At 48.8% G+C, this 13,516-nt stretch overlaps 4 protein-coding genes across 4 annotated transcripts; 2 read left to right on the top strand and 2 right to left on the bottom strand.

The window, feature by feature from the left end:
- Nucleotides 1-283: 283 nt before the first annotated feature.
- LAJ45_10760 (uncharacterized protein) lies at nucleotides 284-1,558 on the bottom strand (the record flags this gene model as incomplete). The annotated part of the gene is made up of 1 exon (XM_046120276.1): nucleotides 284-1,558. The coding sequence occupies one exon, from the start codon at nucleotides 1,556-1,558 to the stop codon at nucleotides 284-286; it is 1,275 nt and encodes a 424-aa protein (XP_045966504.1).
- A 33-nt stretch (nucleotides 1,559-1,591) lies between these two features.
- On the bottom strand, nucleotides 1,592-2,085 carry LAJ45_10759 (uncharacterized protein; the record flags this gene model as incomplete). Its single annotated transcript, XM_046120275.1, has 4 exons — nucleotides 1,592-1,693; nucleotides 1,753-1,849; nucleotides 1,922-2,025; nucleotides 2,083-2,085. The coding sequence occupies 4 exons, from the start codon at nucleotides 2,083-2,085 to the stop codon at nucleotides 1,592-1,594; spliced, it is 306 nt and encodes a 101-aa protein (XP_045966503.1).
- A 2,296-nt stretch (nucleotides 2,086-4,381) lies between these two features.
- On the top strand, nucleotides 4,382-7,418 carry LAJ45_10758 (uncharacterized protein; the record flags this gene model as incomplete). The annotated part of the gene is made up of 4 exons (XM_046120274.1): nucleotides 4,382-5,092; nucleotides 5,173-5,245; nucleotides 5,343-5,564; nucleotides 5,629-7,418. 4 exons carry the CDS (start codon nucleotides 4,382-4,384, stop codon nucleotides 7,416-7,418), a joined length of 2,796 nt encoding a protein of 931 aa, XP_045966502.1.
- Nucleotides 7,419-11,002: 3,584 nt separating this feature from the next.
- LAJ45_10757 (uncharacterized protein) lies at nucleotides 11,003-12,828 on the top strand (the record flags this gene model as incomplete). Its single annotated transcript, XM_046120273.1, has 2 exons — nucleotides 11,003-11,037; nucleotides 11,112-12,828. The coding sequence occupies 2 exons, from the start codon at nucleotides 11,003-11,005 to the stop codon at nucleotides 12,826-12,828; spliced, it is 1,752 nt and encodes a 583-aa protein (XP_045966501.1).
- Between the last annotated feature and the right edge of the window lie 688 nt (nucleotides 12,829-13,516).

Raw genomic sequence — 13,516 nt, 5'->3', positions numbered from 1 at the left:
CCCCGACCCCGACCCAGGGGAAAGGGGGAGGAGGGGTTTAACCACCAGGCAGGAGGGCCCACGTTAAAAGAAAGAAGAAAAAAAAAGGAAAAAAACGATCACACTAGATCACTGAGCGGAGAGTATAAAACAAATGGAATCGAAAAAGAAAAAAAGGCAACAGAACATCCCTCCTACGATCGTCGTCATACATGAGGCCAGATCGCCGGTTGAAACAAACCATACCCATACCACCGGAAACCTCATGTTATGAAACGAACCTTTCTGACTCCTGGCCGCACGTTCAAAGTATGTCCCCGCCATTGGCGATCTCACTCCACGCTCTATTAACAACACCTCTTGCACCCCCTTCTCTTATTCTCATTTTGATCATTGCCAGGTCCAATCCGGTCTTCCCCGAATCATCGGCCATGTGAGGATCAGCCCCGTGCTCCACTAACATTCCCAAGACTCTCTCCCTACCAGCCCATACTGCACGATGCAATGGAGTGGCGCCATAATCGTCCCTTGCATTTGCCTCTGCACCTTTCTCGAGCAGAACTTTGACGACCTCTTCCTCGCCCGCCTTTGCTGCAAGATGTAACGGCGACCATCCAAACATATCCCGCGTGTTTATGTTCTCAGCACATTTTGCATTTGACAATAGTACGCGAACCGTGGTTGCATCAGCAAGCTTTGCCGCCAGATGCAACGCTGATTGGCCCATCAATGTACGACTAGTTGGATCCGCGCCATGTGCTAACAGTGAACTTACCATCGCGGACGTGCCAGGGTGAAGAACGCTAAGATGGAGAAGCTTCCGCCCAGTGGCGGGATCAGTGTAGGATGTTGTGTTTGCGCCGTGCTCCAATAGCAACGCGGTCATCCCCGGGTCTTTGCGTTCTACAACGGCCAAGTATAGGGGTGTACGACCCTGTGCGTCTGGAAGGTCAACGCAGGTTGTTGTGTTGGACAGTATTAATTGCACCATTGTATAATTGCCGCGGTAGACGGCCTCATGAAGTGCAGACCGGCCACACGCATTGAGTGTGTTGATGTTTGACAATTCTTCGTCGGATTTGAGGATTAGTGTGGCAAGATTTTTATGACCGGCCTCGACGGCCCAGAATAAAGAGGTGTATGTTATGCATTTATAGTGGAGAATGAGTTCCGCACCCGCGCCGAGGACATCTTTGATTGTTTCCACCAGCTCACCGCCCTTCTCCCCCGTGGCTACATGGGTCGGATGCAGCAGCAGTGATGATGATTGTGCTGTGATGGCGGCCGGTGGAGTGTGTGCTGCCGGAAGGATCCTGAAGATTGCGGTTGTTTTTGTCAGTATCTGACTCGCGAGGATACTGTTGGATGAGGCGGCGGCCCAGAACAGGGCGGTGATAGAGAAGTCGTCGTAGCATGCGAGGGTGCGGAGGCGTGGCAGGAGGAGAATCGCGAGGCGGCGGGATGTGCGGATTAGGGAGTATAGAGAGCATGGGAGGAGGTGTTCGCCGAGGTTGAGTAGGAGCTCGTTGGGGAGCGTAAGTAGGTGGGATATAGGGCTGTCGATCGTAGGACTGGTCATTATTACTGCAATTGGACGCTGGAGATATTGTCTTTATGGTGGCGATGAGGGAGTTGACGAGTCGGACTGTAGCTGGCATTTGTGGATCGGGAGGAATAGATGGTGTATAATATGTGAGGTATGTGAGAGGTCCGCCTAGGGAGTGAGTGGTGAGATTATTTTTTTCTTTTCTTCTTTCTCTTCCACTTTCGTACCTTGACCGGTATGCGATGTGTATGTGGGTGCGTAACTGATGGTGGATGGGGGCGATGTGTATGGGTATGTAGAGCGGTGTATGTGTATGTAGAGGACCTGTATGTGAAGTATGTGTGTGGATGCGGTTGGTATTGTTACCGGCTTGACAGTATCTGGCTGGCTACGTACCCCTTTGTGTCTTTGTGTTGATAAAGTTGCAGGAAGATCTCGCAAGCTGTCCTCGGAATGATCCAGGGGGTGAGTGAAAAAATGTTGGGTGTTGTTGCCGTTATCTTAGACAGTGTTAGTAATCGTATCAATATGCAGCTAATATGGGGCTGATCACGAACCATCACTCGGTCTCACTTTCAGGCGGATTTTGTTTTTTAGCGGCACGCTTGGGGGAATGTGTTTGGGGCGAGAAGCTGTAGAGACAGGCATGGATATAAAGGCGCCCATTTGAGGGGCCGAGAAACACTGCTCTGGGTTGAAGATTGAGCTCGGTTAGAGGTCTATATTGCAATTTACCTGGGTTTTCGGGGGAGCTGGTGTTTTCCGGAGGTGACATCGGAGGTCGGAGGTTACACTTTTGGATGGACTGACTGACTAATTGAGCCAACAATTGACCTTGACTAACATGCAGCATCACGTGCAAACAATAATAAGCCAAATAAATAATTAGTACGGAATCGGTCAGGGTTAGGGTTATTATCGGTGAAGGATGAATTGAATACATTTTTAGATTCTCGGATTATCAGATTTCCAGAAATTTTTTTTTTTCGCAAGCGGAAGGCCCGTTCGTCTAGTGTCATGCAGGATGATGCTGATGGTGGAAAAGGAAAAGAAAAAAAAAGTAAGAGAGAGGAAGAAGAAATGTTAATCAACAAGGTACTGCTGGAATTCTAAGATGCTCATTTGGCCGAAAATGGAAGGCTACATAATGTATTAAGAAAGTGGATATGCTGGCCTAATCGATATTGATCGGAAGCATAGTGGGGATAGGATATATCGAGGGGAGAAATTTTGACAGGGGGGGAGGGGGGGGGCAGGATGTGCGGGTTGCAGATTATCGATCCCCGCCTTATGTCTAGTTAACTTAACATACACAAAGTATCATTGACATTTCACACAAGAGAGACAAGACAAGACATATCGCCCAGAACTCACCTCATCCTATCGCTCCACAGACCTCAAAGCCTTTCGTCCCTAGTTACTCGAACTAATCATCTTGGAGCCTCACACAAGCACAATTACCACCAGTCCGCTTAGGAGCACACAGCAACCGTACGTAGTACTACGTCCACCAGTACATATACAGCCGCCATCCTATGAGCCGCACAGTGTTTCTTTTGCCAAACGCACAGCAGGGGGGCTAGTGGGGATGAAAGGGAGGGGTGCTGTTAGTTATTGTACGGGGATGAAGGGATTACCTTGATGATATAGACGAGAGGGGGATTACACGGTTGAAGTGCCCTTTTGGCTAACAACGTGTTTAATGGCAAGACACAGTAAGAGTGTAAGGTTTCTTCCCCCCTCCCCTAGTAATCTCTGGTCTCCTTCCTTAGAGCTCTTTCGTCCTCTCTTTGGACTCAGACTCAGACTCAGTCCTTTTCAATCAATCAATCCCTATCCCCTCCCTGTCCACCCCCCTCGCTCTCCATCCCTCACTCTCCTGCCTGCCTGCCTGCCTGCCTTGCCTGTCTGTCTGTCTGTCCCCCTCCCCGCCTGGTCTCCCCCGGCGCGGCGTCCACCATAGCCGTGCCACCACGCCAGCCAGCTATTATGCTATGTATGTTATGGCCCCGCCGTGTCCATCTTATTCTTTTTTGTATTTTATTTTTAAAAAAGAATCCCACTTTCATCCTTCCCCCCCGCTAGAGAGAAGTGCTAGCTGTCTATATACTGTACCTCTTACCAACCGCAGACGTCCACGTCCCCTCTGCTGTTTCCTTCCCGCCATCCCTCCACCCTGCCCTCAAATTCTTCCCCTGCCCTTTTGACACTGCACCCCTCCAACCCCCCCTCTCTCACTCAATTCACCTCCCGGAAGAATTCGTTGTGTGCGCTTGGCAAAGTCTCTCGATAAGCGATAGACGATCCCCCGCAAATCCAAAAGTACATGCCATCCTGCAGCTCTCCGTCTCATAACTAACTTCTGCTCCTGCACACTACGTATTGCTCAACGACTTGACTGCTTGCTCTTTTTTCTTTTCTTTTCTTCACTTTCTCTGTCTCTTCCTCTCCTCTCCCCTTCCTTCCCCTTCTCTTCTTCTCTTTTCTTCTCTGACTCCTCCTGTCATCTCCTCCGTCAGCCTTGTGAATTTCCGTTTCTGCCTACTTCTTTATCTCCTCTGACCCCGCCCTCCACTTCTTCTTCTTCAGCTGTGGTCGACCCCTCTATTTACTGTCTGTCTTTCCAGCTTCTTCCATCTGGCAGGCACAGCCAACACAAACTCTATCCAGAGTAACATCAACCTTCACCCAAAGCTTTACTCAACGCAACCCCAAGTAGTTGAATCAACACTAGTAGTAGTAGTGAGTGTGAGCTCTCAGCAACAACCAACCTAACGAATATTATATAAATATTCACTACAGCAACCACAACTGCCCCACCAAAAAACAAACTTGGAAAGAAAGAAAGACTCCAAGATGACTACTCCCCCCTCCGTCCTCGAGCCGGACTGGAGCATTGTCTGGGAATCCCATATCCCGCTCACATCTACAAGTGCGGATTTAGTTATGAGTGACTGGTCCGCGTGGAGTGGCACCAGCCATGTCAGCAGCAGCAGCAACAGCCCCGAAGCCTTGCAAGCTCCCCTCTCCCTCCCACTCCCACCACTGCAGCCACCCCTGCAACCACAGCAACCACAGCAACCACAGCAGCAGCAGCAGCAGCCTTGCCAGCACCCCACCACAACCGTCGCCGCCCCTCCATCGAAGCGTCGAAAAAGCATCGGTGGCATGTCCGTGCGGCTGCCTATCCGGAAATCTATATTGCGGAACCCGAACTCTTCGCCGGCGCCCAGAAGAACCCCGAAAACTAAAGCAATCTCCTCACACATCCCCTTCGAAATATGGCTGGAGATCTTCTCGTATTGTTCTCCGGCGCAGCTGGCGAAGCTCCGTCGGGTCAATTCCAGCTTCAAAGGATTCATCGACGATGAAAAGATTTGGGCAAAGAGTCGGCGAAATACATTCCCGAACTATCCGGAACCTATCTATGGCTACCCCGAGAACTACATGTGGAATCTGTTAAAAGGCAGTGGATGCGTGATTTGCGGGGCGCCTAGGTTCAAAAAATGCTACTGGACTTGGGGTATTAGGCTGTGCACTGCGTGTTTTAAGGATAACAGGATCAGGGTATGTGTTTGATGTTTTTCATTCATTCATTTATTTTATTCCCGGAAGTGATGTCGGATGGAGGCTAATGCTTTTGGTAGGGTGATGAGATTTCTGGAGAGCGCGAGTTTGTCAATGCTGCACAAGTGTGTCTAAGGCATTGTTTCGTATCGGGTGAGCCCCCCCTACTCCTGAAACATGCAGCACATCAAACATGTCTGTCGGTTGAAATTGCAAGACTTAAAAGTCTTACTCATTGTTTGATTTGCAGGGAAATTCGTTTCGACCCAACGCGGGAACTACTATGGGCTCGGCGGAGGAGACCCGTGCTACTGGAAAGACGAAGTGGCCGCATTTAGGAAAGCCTATGATGAGAAGAAGAGCCAGGAAGCCGAATTCCCGGGCATCCTCGCCACTTTTATCGAGTATGAAAAGGACCAGGTTAAAGTTCAGATGGACTTGGCGGTAAAGATGTGCGACTTCGAGAGGATTGGTATGACCTTGGGATTTAACATCACCTGATACGTTTATAAGTCCCTAACATGTGCCTTTAACAGAAGCGGTAAACCGCCGTGAGGAACTCGCTGAAATCCGCCGTCAACGTCTTATCTCAATCCCGGAGAAATGCAAAGAACACTTTAAGCCTCCAATTCCTGAGGGCGTCCTTGAACTCATCCCGTCTTACCAGGCTGCGCTCAAGGCTGGTAATATTCTCACCGACCGAGGCTGGAAAACCCTGGTTACAAAGATCACAACCGAGCGAACAAGAGCCGAGGCGCAGTACCAACAACGCCAACAAGAAAAAGAGCAGGCACATCGCAAGTACACAAGCATTAGGCGAAGGGTCCGTAAGGAGGAGGCATTGGACTATAGAAACCTCCGGGAGCTCAAATCTGCCATGCCAAAGCTGTTGAAGTATGCGAGAGATTTTATCAGAAGGGAAGGTGGGATTCTTCTTCTTGAGTCCAGAAAGGTTCAATCTTTCATCATGGAGACATTCAAGTACTGCAGACGTACTTGGTATGAGAAAAACCCCAAGAACCCCCTGCCATTCAGGGCAGCATATTTCATCTGGGAAGAGGTAATCGAGGAAACCTTTAACCGTGGTGGGTTCGATGTGAAGTTTTGTTGCGAGTACTGTACGATCCTAGGAACGTGGGAGGAGATTATTTTTCATCTCGCAGTGGATCACCTAAAGAAGCCAGATATGCTAGGGCTTGCGAGGTATCCTGTGGAGTTTCAACCGGAAGAAAAATACACCTACAAGAGACCTATCCCGAACTGGGATGGCGCTGAATGGCCAGAAAAGATTCCGATCTGTGCCGGAGGACCAAAGTTTTTCCCTAAATTCTTGAAAGCTGCCCCCACCAAGCCTATAATATCAGCTAGCACCTCTACAACAGGCTCTCCGAGACCCAGAAAACCAAAAAAGCCCGGAACAAAGGATGATCCAATTTGCATGTTTGCGAGCAACAGTTGTACTATAAAACCGCAAACTTCAACACGCATGCTTATCCTCCGCGCCATTACGGAACTCAATGACCTTCATGTCCCCCCCTTCTTCCAACTATCCATCTTCTTCAAGAAGATTGTGCTAGAGTTCAAACGCTACAAATTCCGCGTGGAGTTCAATGAACTCTACTACGAGTTGATCCGGATCTGTAGCAGACCCGAAAAAACTCCTGCATGCTTCTCCCACGACTCAATTATGTGCCATACATGCTTATGCTCCTGGGAGGGAGCTGAGAGCAGCATAATCACGCTCATGCAGCACTTCTTCGAGAAGCACCACCAGGTCAAGGATTGGCGAAAAGACATGCTGCTCATGCCTGGCCCTCCAGATATCCTTGATATGTTCCAAAAACTTAACGACCGCCAGATGGAATTCCGTTGGGATCAGAGAGCATCAGAACACCAGCTTGACACAAGCTCTGCAAGAGACAAAATGACCATTGCAGACCAAAACGGAGATGTTTTGTGTTCGATGGAACAGCTGAAGAACATCATTGTGTTGAAGCAAGGCACCAATATCTTTGAGGGCATTGAACGGAAGAATGGCGAACTCCATATCCGGGACGAAAATAATAGCATGGACAGGAAGAGGAAGCGGGAGGCCGGAGAGGCTTTTGACGATGATGTGCAAGGAGAAGGGAGTGATAAGGGGAAGGAGAGTGATGGATCCGAATTTTCTTTTGAGGATTTTATCGCGGAGAGTGAGGAGGATTGGGAGCTTGGCAGTTCTGTGGATTCGTTCGGCGAATTTGATAACGACCTCTGCGGGATTGACTCCGAAACCTGGGTTGAAGATGATGACCAAATGGAGCTCAGCGATATGATGTTCGCTTAATACTCCAAATAGGATCGATTAATAACGAGAATTAGCGGTATGGTTTAGGAGGAACCTAAATAAGATATAACGGATTCCATTTTAAGTTTGTGTGCTGTTTTTCTTTTTTCCTTTTTCCTTTCCTTTTTTTTCCTTTCCTTTTTTCCCTTTTTTCTCACGATCGAGAGAGAGAGGTTTGCATGGCGCATTTGATTTGAATGGTTGGTCATAGATTGATGGTATTATCTTTATTTGCTCTCTCATAGAAGGTTTCCTTTTTTTTTTTATTGTTTCCGAGGGGGCTAGGTGCCGCTACTATTTCACATTATCATCTCGGGGGTCTCATGGGTTTTCTTTGAATTAATTTCCTTGACTTTTTTCTTTCTCTTGCTTACTCTGGGAAATACTGTGCGGGGTGTTATTGTGGGTCATCTATTTTCTTGCTTTATTTACTGGGAGGGGGTGTTTTTGATTCAAGGACTTTCTTCTCCGGTACAGCGGTGGGTAATAAGTCATCAGACGGAACGCCACCAAAATACGCGTTTGCAGGCAAAATTATGGCTAGGTCGCCCGATGACTTATTACCCACCGCTGTACATGCCCTTGTTTGCTGCTTTTTTTTTCTTTTTTCTTTTTTCCCTCTCTCATGGTTCAATGTTTTACTGTGGATCTATGGCTTGCTGGTTAGATTGATACAACTCTTGTGTGTGTGTTTAGGCGGTGGCGGTTGATGCGTGCGCGCTGCGTTATATCCCTATCCTACTAGTTTGTGGTTAAGCAATTTTACTGGATTTGAGCAGTGGTATTATTTCGGGGGTGTTAATTTGTGAACATGGGATGAGATTTAGGAGGAGATTTGTGCTAGACTTAATAAAACAAGAAAGTAACTAATTCGGTTTCTTAATTTACAACTAGTTGGGTTTAGCCCGGTGCTGTCAAAATGATATAGTGATTCATGGACTATCACTCGGTTCCTTTTTCTGACTAGTGGTAGCGCCGTGTGGGTTGGGGTTTGTTTCTTTAAGGAGCGACTAAATATCTGGCACGTGCCAGCTTACTTGGTTTGGCGATCTTGGGATGAACTATAGCTACATGTACCAAACATCGGCCAAATTGCCCACCGCAGGCGGCAAGGCTACAGGTACATTCCTGTTTCGCACAATATCATGTGCGAATGCGAAGCTCAGTTAAGCTTGTTGGGGGTATTGTTTCTATAGACACACCTTCTGTCTGCGGAAATGGGGATAGACAGAAAAGCATTAATTAAGTGAGTGCGTTGTTATTTATCTCTCTAGTGCTCGATCGACTACATTTTTTAATTATCCTTCATTTAGCACATGCGCTTGAGTGGGGGTTTATCACTCACTTAAAGGCTCAATACTCAACACTCAAAGTTAACTCCAAACTCAGCGTCCCCAGCGTCCCAACCCCAGCGCAGCCTCAGCTAGCCTACAAGGCTCCTATCGAACGAGGGCGCTCATTATTATACCTTCCGGTGGTGCTCATACATGGAATATCACTCGCGCCAAGCCAGACAGACATGCGGGAACAGTAAAGTGCACGGCACGTCAATGTTTCTGCAGTGTTATCTAGAGAGTTCTTAGGCTGGTGGGGCTAGCGTTCTCCGGGGAGACGAATTTGAGGTCTATGAGATGAGGATCTACACTCTTGACGTGTAGAGTAGAGATACGGCTATCTGTTATTTAATTCGGCGGTTAGTGATAGTATATGATACTATCGCTTCTTTTGTCTGTCCGTGAATAAGATAGAGGACTAGTAGGGCATATACGCTGGAGATTTTTGCAGTAAGATAGGGCTAGATATGAGTCCATCTCTCAGACACACACGTACGTGCACCACCACTACTATTAGTGTCCAAGATGTCGCGAGGTTAAAGCGTGGGGCATGAGTTATACTTTTTATATACTGCTGTAGATTAGAAAGGTTCTAGCAGGCCTATAGGCTTTTTGTTCGCGAATGTGTGGTCTCTGTACCATCCTCCCTTTAAAAACAGCGGTCTGTGCCCAACTAGGACTCCAACATCGATAACATTGTTCTATTAGTACATAGAAGGCCGTCTCGACGATACCCATTGGGCCATCCTATACCCGGCCTGGGCTTAGATGCTCGCATCCCATGACGCCTGGAAAGATTTGCTATAGGCCCGTTTATCCACTACTGTAAGGTGGTCTAAGCAACTGCGTCTCCCTGTGGTACAAAATCCGAATAGATAAGTAATCAGGGAAACGAGGATAGCTTTTGGTGGCGAGAAATCAGGAGAAAGGGATATCCTATCTTTTAATTTGGGGTAACTGGTGTACTTATCATTTCTCTCACAGTAAGGTTATCCCCACGAATATGATAATAAAAAGTGGTAGTAAACGCGGCCTGCGTGACAGCCACATGAGACCCCCAGCCGACTCATCATCACCACCATCACCACCATCACCATCACCACCATCACGCACATCACCGCCATCACCATCAATACATCAAGAGCGGGCACATGCTATGCCAGCTCACGCCAGATTCATGTACATATTATTCTTTAAGCAATTGTATTTCCTAATTTTTACAAGCCCGTCTATAAAGGGGATGATTTGAAGATGATATTCATGGCAGTGGTTGATGGTTTATTAATTAGAAGATATTTGTGTGATGAAGCCGTGACAATCCACAGAATATCCTGCTACCGTGACAGCCTGGATAGCCTATCCCTTCTCGGCTGATTACCTAGAATTAATTCCTCATGATATCCTGTCACTCCTATAAGTTATCTTTTCCCCCCGAATCATGCAGAGATTGTCATTTACTACCTATACAAAAATTGATAACTTATCCTGATCGTACCAAAGTCGATGTACCACAGGATCTACAGTCGACTAGACGTGTCATCTTTAAGTGTATAAGTAGATCATAAGATTTCATCTTCCTTCGCTCATGATGATCCTATTACCTATAATTGAGCCTCCTACAACTACCCGACTGCGCACGCGCACTGTGCTCTAGGAGGCGGCACCAAGGACAGCTAGCTACATGTACTTATATATACAAGCGCCTGTATTAGATGAGATACTATCATAATTAGACTCTTATCAGTCAAGAAGATGCACCACTTGTCACGTCGGTACATGCGTTATTCTCGATAAATTGCATCCTAGAAAGAAGTCTCTATAGTAAGTCAATCATTTTATGACAGCTCTTACTCTCACGAGCCTCTCTCTTCAGTTATCAATATTCAAGCACTAACGTATATAACAATCCCGCCGTATCTAGCTAGCCTAGAGCGATAGTAATAATAGACCAGCCCCCCGCCCCGATCTGGGTTCTACTGGTAGATAGCTAGACCGCGCCAGCAACAAAACAATGTGTCAATGATATCTCCCCACTTTTTTTCACACAAACGCTGGCCTGCAACGTGACACAGACTGACGCCCAACGCGGCCTAGCCCCGTCACCCTTGCAACAACACGAAGTCACCTCTTTCTCTCGCCTCAAACACCTTCGCTCACGTCGCTCATTCTCGCGACTTTAACCTCATCACCACCACCACCAGACATCACACTCAGCATCAATTCTGGTCCACCAGACCACCACACACCACAATGGCGTCCGCTTACAACCTGGAACCGCAGACGAAGTACGCCCCTCTCCTCACGCCTCTTCCCTCCTCCCTCTCTCTACCCTACCTACTGACCCACCCACTCCTCCCAGTGCCAAAGTAATCCTGCACACCAGCCACGGCGACCTCGACATCGAGCTCTGGGCCACCCAGACGCCTCTCACCTCCCGCAACTTCCTGCAACTCTGCCTCGACAACTACTACACAAACACGGCCTTCCACCGCCTCGTCCCCAACTTCATCCTGCAAGGCGGCGACCCTACCGGTACCGGTCATGGCGGCGAAGCAATCTACCCTGGCGGGCTCTTTGAGGATGAATTCCACTCCCGTCTCCGCTTCAACCGCCGTGGCCTTGTCGGCATGGCGAATTCGGGCCGCCGCAACGACAATGGCTCGCAGTTCTTCCTGACGCTCGGAGACACAAAGGAGCTGACGGGGAGGAATACGATGTTTGGCAAGGTGGTGGGCGACACGCTATACAACCTGGTGAGGATGGGGGAGGGCGAGTGTGAGGAGGGCACGGAGAGGCCCGTGTATCCGGTTACGATTACGGGCGCGGAGGTGGTGGTGAATCCGTTTGAGGACATGAAGCCGCGTGAGGCGGCGGCAAAGGCTGGGACGCTGGAGGAGAAGAAGGCTGCCGCGGGGAAGAAAGCTGCTGCAGGAAAAAAGAAGAAGGGAAAGGCGCTTCTGTCCTTTGGCGGCGATGAGGAGGAGGCAGAGCAGCAGCCGGTGCTCAAGAAGCCGAAATTCAACACCCGGCTCGTGGTCGCCGCACCACTATCGGAAGAGGCGCCAGAGAAACAGGCGGAGAAGAAAATCTCGGAGCCGACAAGCACGGGCGCAAAGAACGCCATCACAACAACAGAGACGGTCACGACCGTGACGTCGAAAGATGTTGACTCCCTCGCTGACCCAGACCCAACACCCGTCCGCGCCCGCTCGCCCTCCCGTACGCCCTCACCACCGCCGACGCGCCAGGCCTTGCAACTCGCAGAAACTAACGCCCAGATCGCGGCACTGAAACAATCACTCCGCCGCGACCGCGACACACCCACTACCACCACAACAACTACAAAACCCAAGAAATCCCTACTAGCAATCCAAAAAGACCTCCTCCCCGCAACATCCATCAAAGGCCGCAAACGCAAGCGCGACACCGCCAAAGACGAAGACGAGACGCTCGCCGCGCTAAAACGCTTCCAAAAGAAGCTCTCCACCGCCTCCTCTGCCCCACCTACCACCTCCTCCGCCACCTCCCGCACAACCAAAGACACTGCCCCGGCCACCGACAAAGACGCCACCAGCGTCTTGGACGAAGACGACGAGTCGGCCCTCTGCGATCTGCACTTCATCCCGAACTGCGCCTCGTGCGGCCTCTACGAGCGGCCCTCACGTAGTCCTAGCCCGGGGGCCAGCGAGGCGCTGTGGAGTCATAAGCTGAGCTTTGAGAAGGATAGACTGGGCAAGGATCTTACGTGGAAGCGCAAGAACGAGGAGCTGGTTATGATTGATCCGAGGGAGAAGGAGAAGGAGATTTTGCAGTTGGGGAAGAGGCGGGAGAGGGGTGGTGGTAGTGGCGGCGGTAGTGGGGGAGGGACGGAGTGGGGGAAGAGGAGGGAGGGCGATGGGGGACGGGGTGAAGGTTCGGGAAGAGGGGGCGAGAGGGGAAGGGGTGGAGGAGATAGGGGTGAGAGGAGGGGGGTGGTAGAGGTGATCGCGGGGGTCCGAGTGGGGGACCTAGGAGGTAGTGGTAATGATTATAGTGAGGCTTTGCGTCTTTTTTTGTATTTTATAGCTTTTTTTTAGGTAGTTATGTTTAGCAGAGGTCTTCTAAATAGATTGGGTTGCTAATTATCAGTCTTTTGTATCCTTTTTGCTAAAAATAAATATGTATTATTATCGCTGCAGTTGTTATTGCGCCCTTTATACCAGAAATCAATTCATTACTATCCTATATTTTCCTAAAAATCCTTGGTAGCATCTCTAAACAGAAACCCTTATGCCCACGGGCTAGAGACCAAGGAAAGCCCATATCTCCATCTCCTTTTACGTACCTCTATTTCCCCTAACCATCCCCGGACCCAACTTCTCAACCACCGAAAACCTAACATATCAATCATTACCTGATCGAAACCAATTAGTCAATTTGACCCCCTTTCTTCTTTTTTCATATATATCAATTATTATGGTTTTCATAAATCAAATCTATTTTTTTTCAGGCTTGGCACACGAGTGATATCTCGTGAATCCAGCCAGCCAGTCAGGTTTTATCAGATCGATCCTACAGTATTGATGAGCGCGATAATTCCCCCCTTTGTCTTTTTTTATATGGTGCTATGTCGAGTGAATACATGCAGTCACGCAGGTTTAAGGGGCTGGAGAGAAATTAATACAAAAAAGTCGCGAGGCCATACCTTTATAGAGCGTAAACCCTTATAAGAAATTGAGGATTAGGGTTTAAGTTCGATACAATGTGCGTTCACAGTAGAAACTG

The sequence above is a fragment of the Morchella importuna genome (genome assembly GCF_003444635.1).
Source record: "Morchella importuna strain M04M26 chromosome Unknown Morimp01GS050, whole genome shotgun sequence".
NCBI lineage: Eukaryota > Fungi > Ascomycota > Pezizomycetes > Pezizales > Morchellaceae > Morchella > Morchella importuna.
The sequence above is the reverse complement of the archived record's forward strand: the minus strand, read 5'-3'. Positions and strand labels throughout refer to the sequence as shown.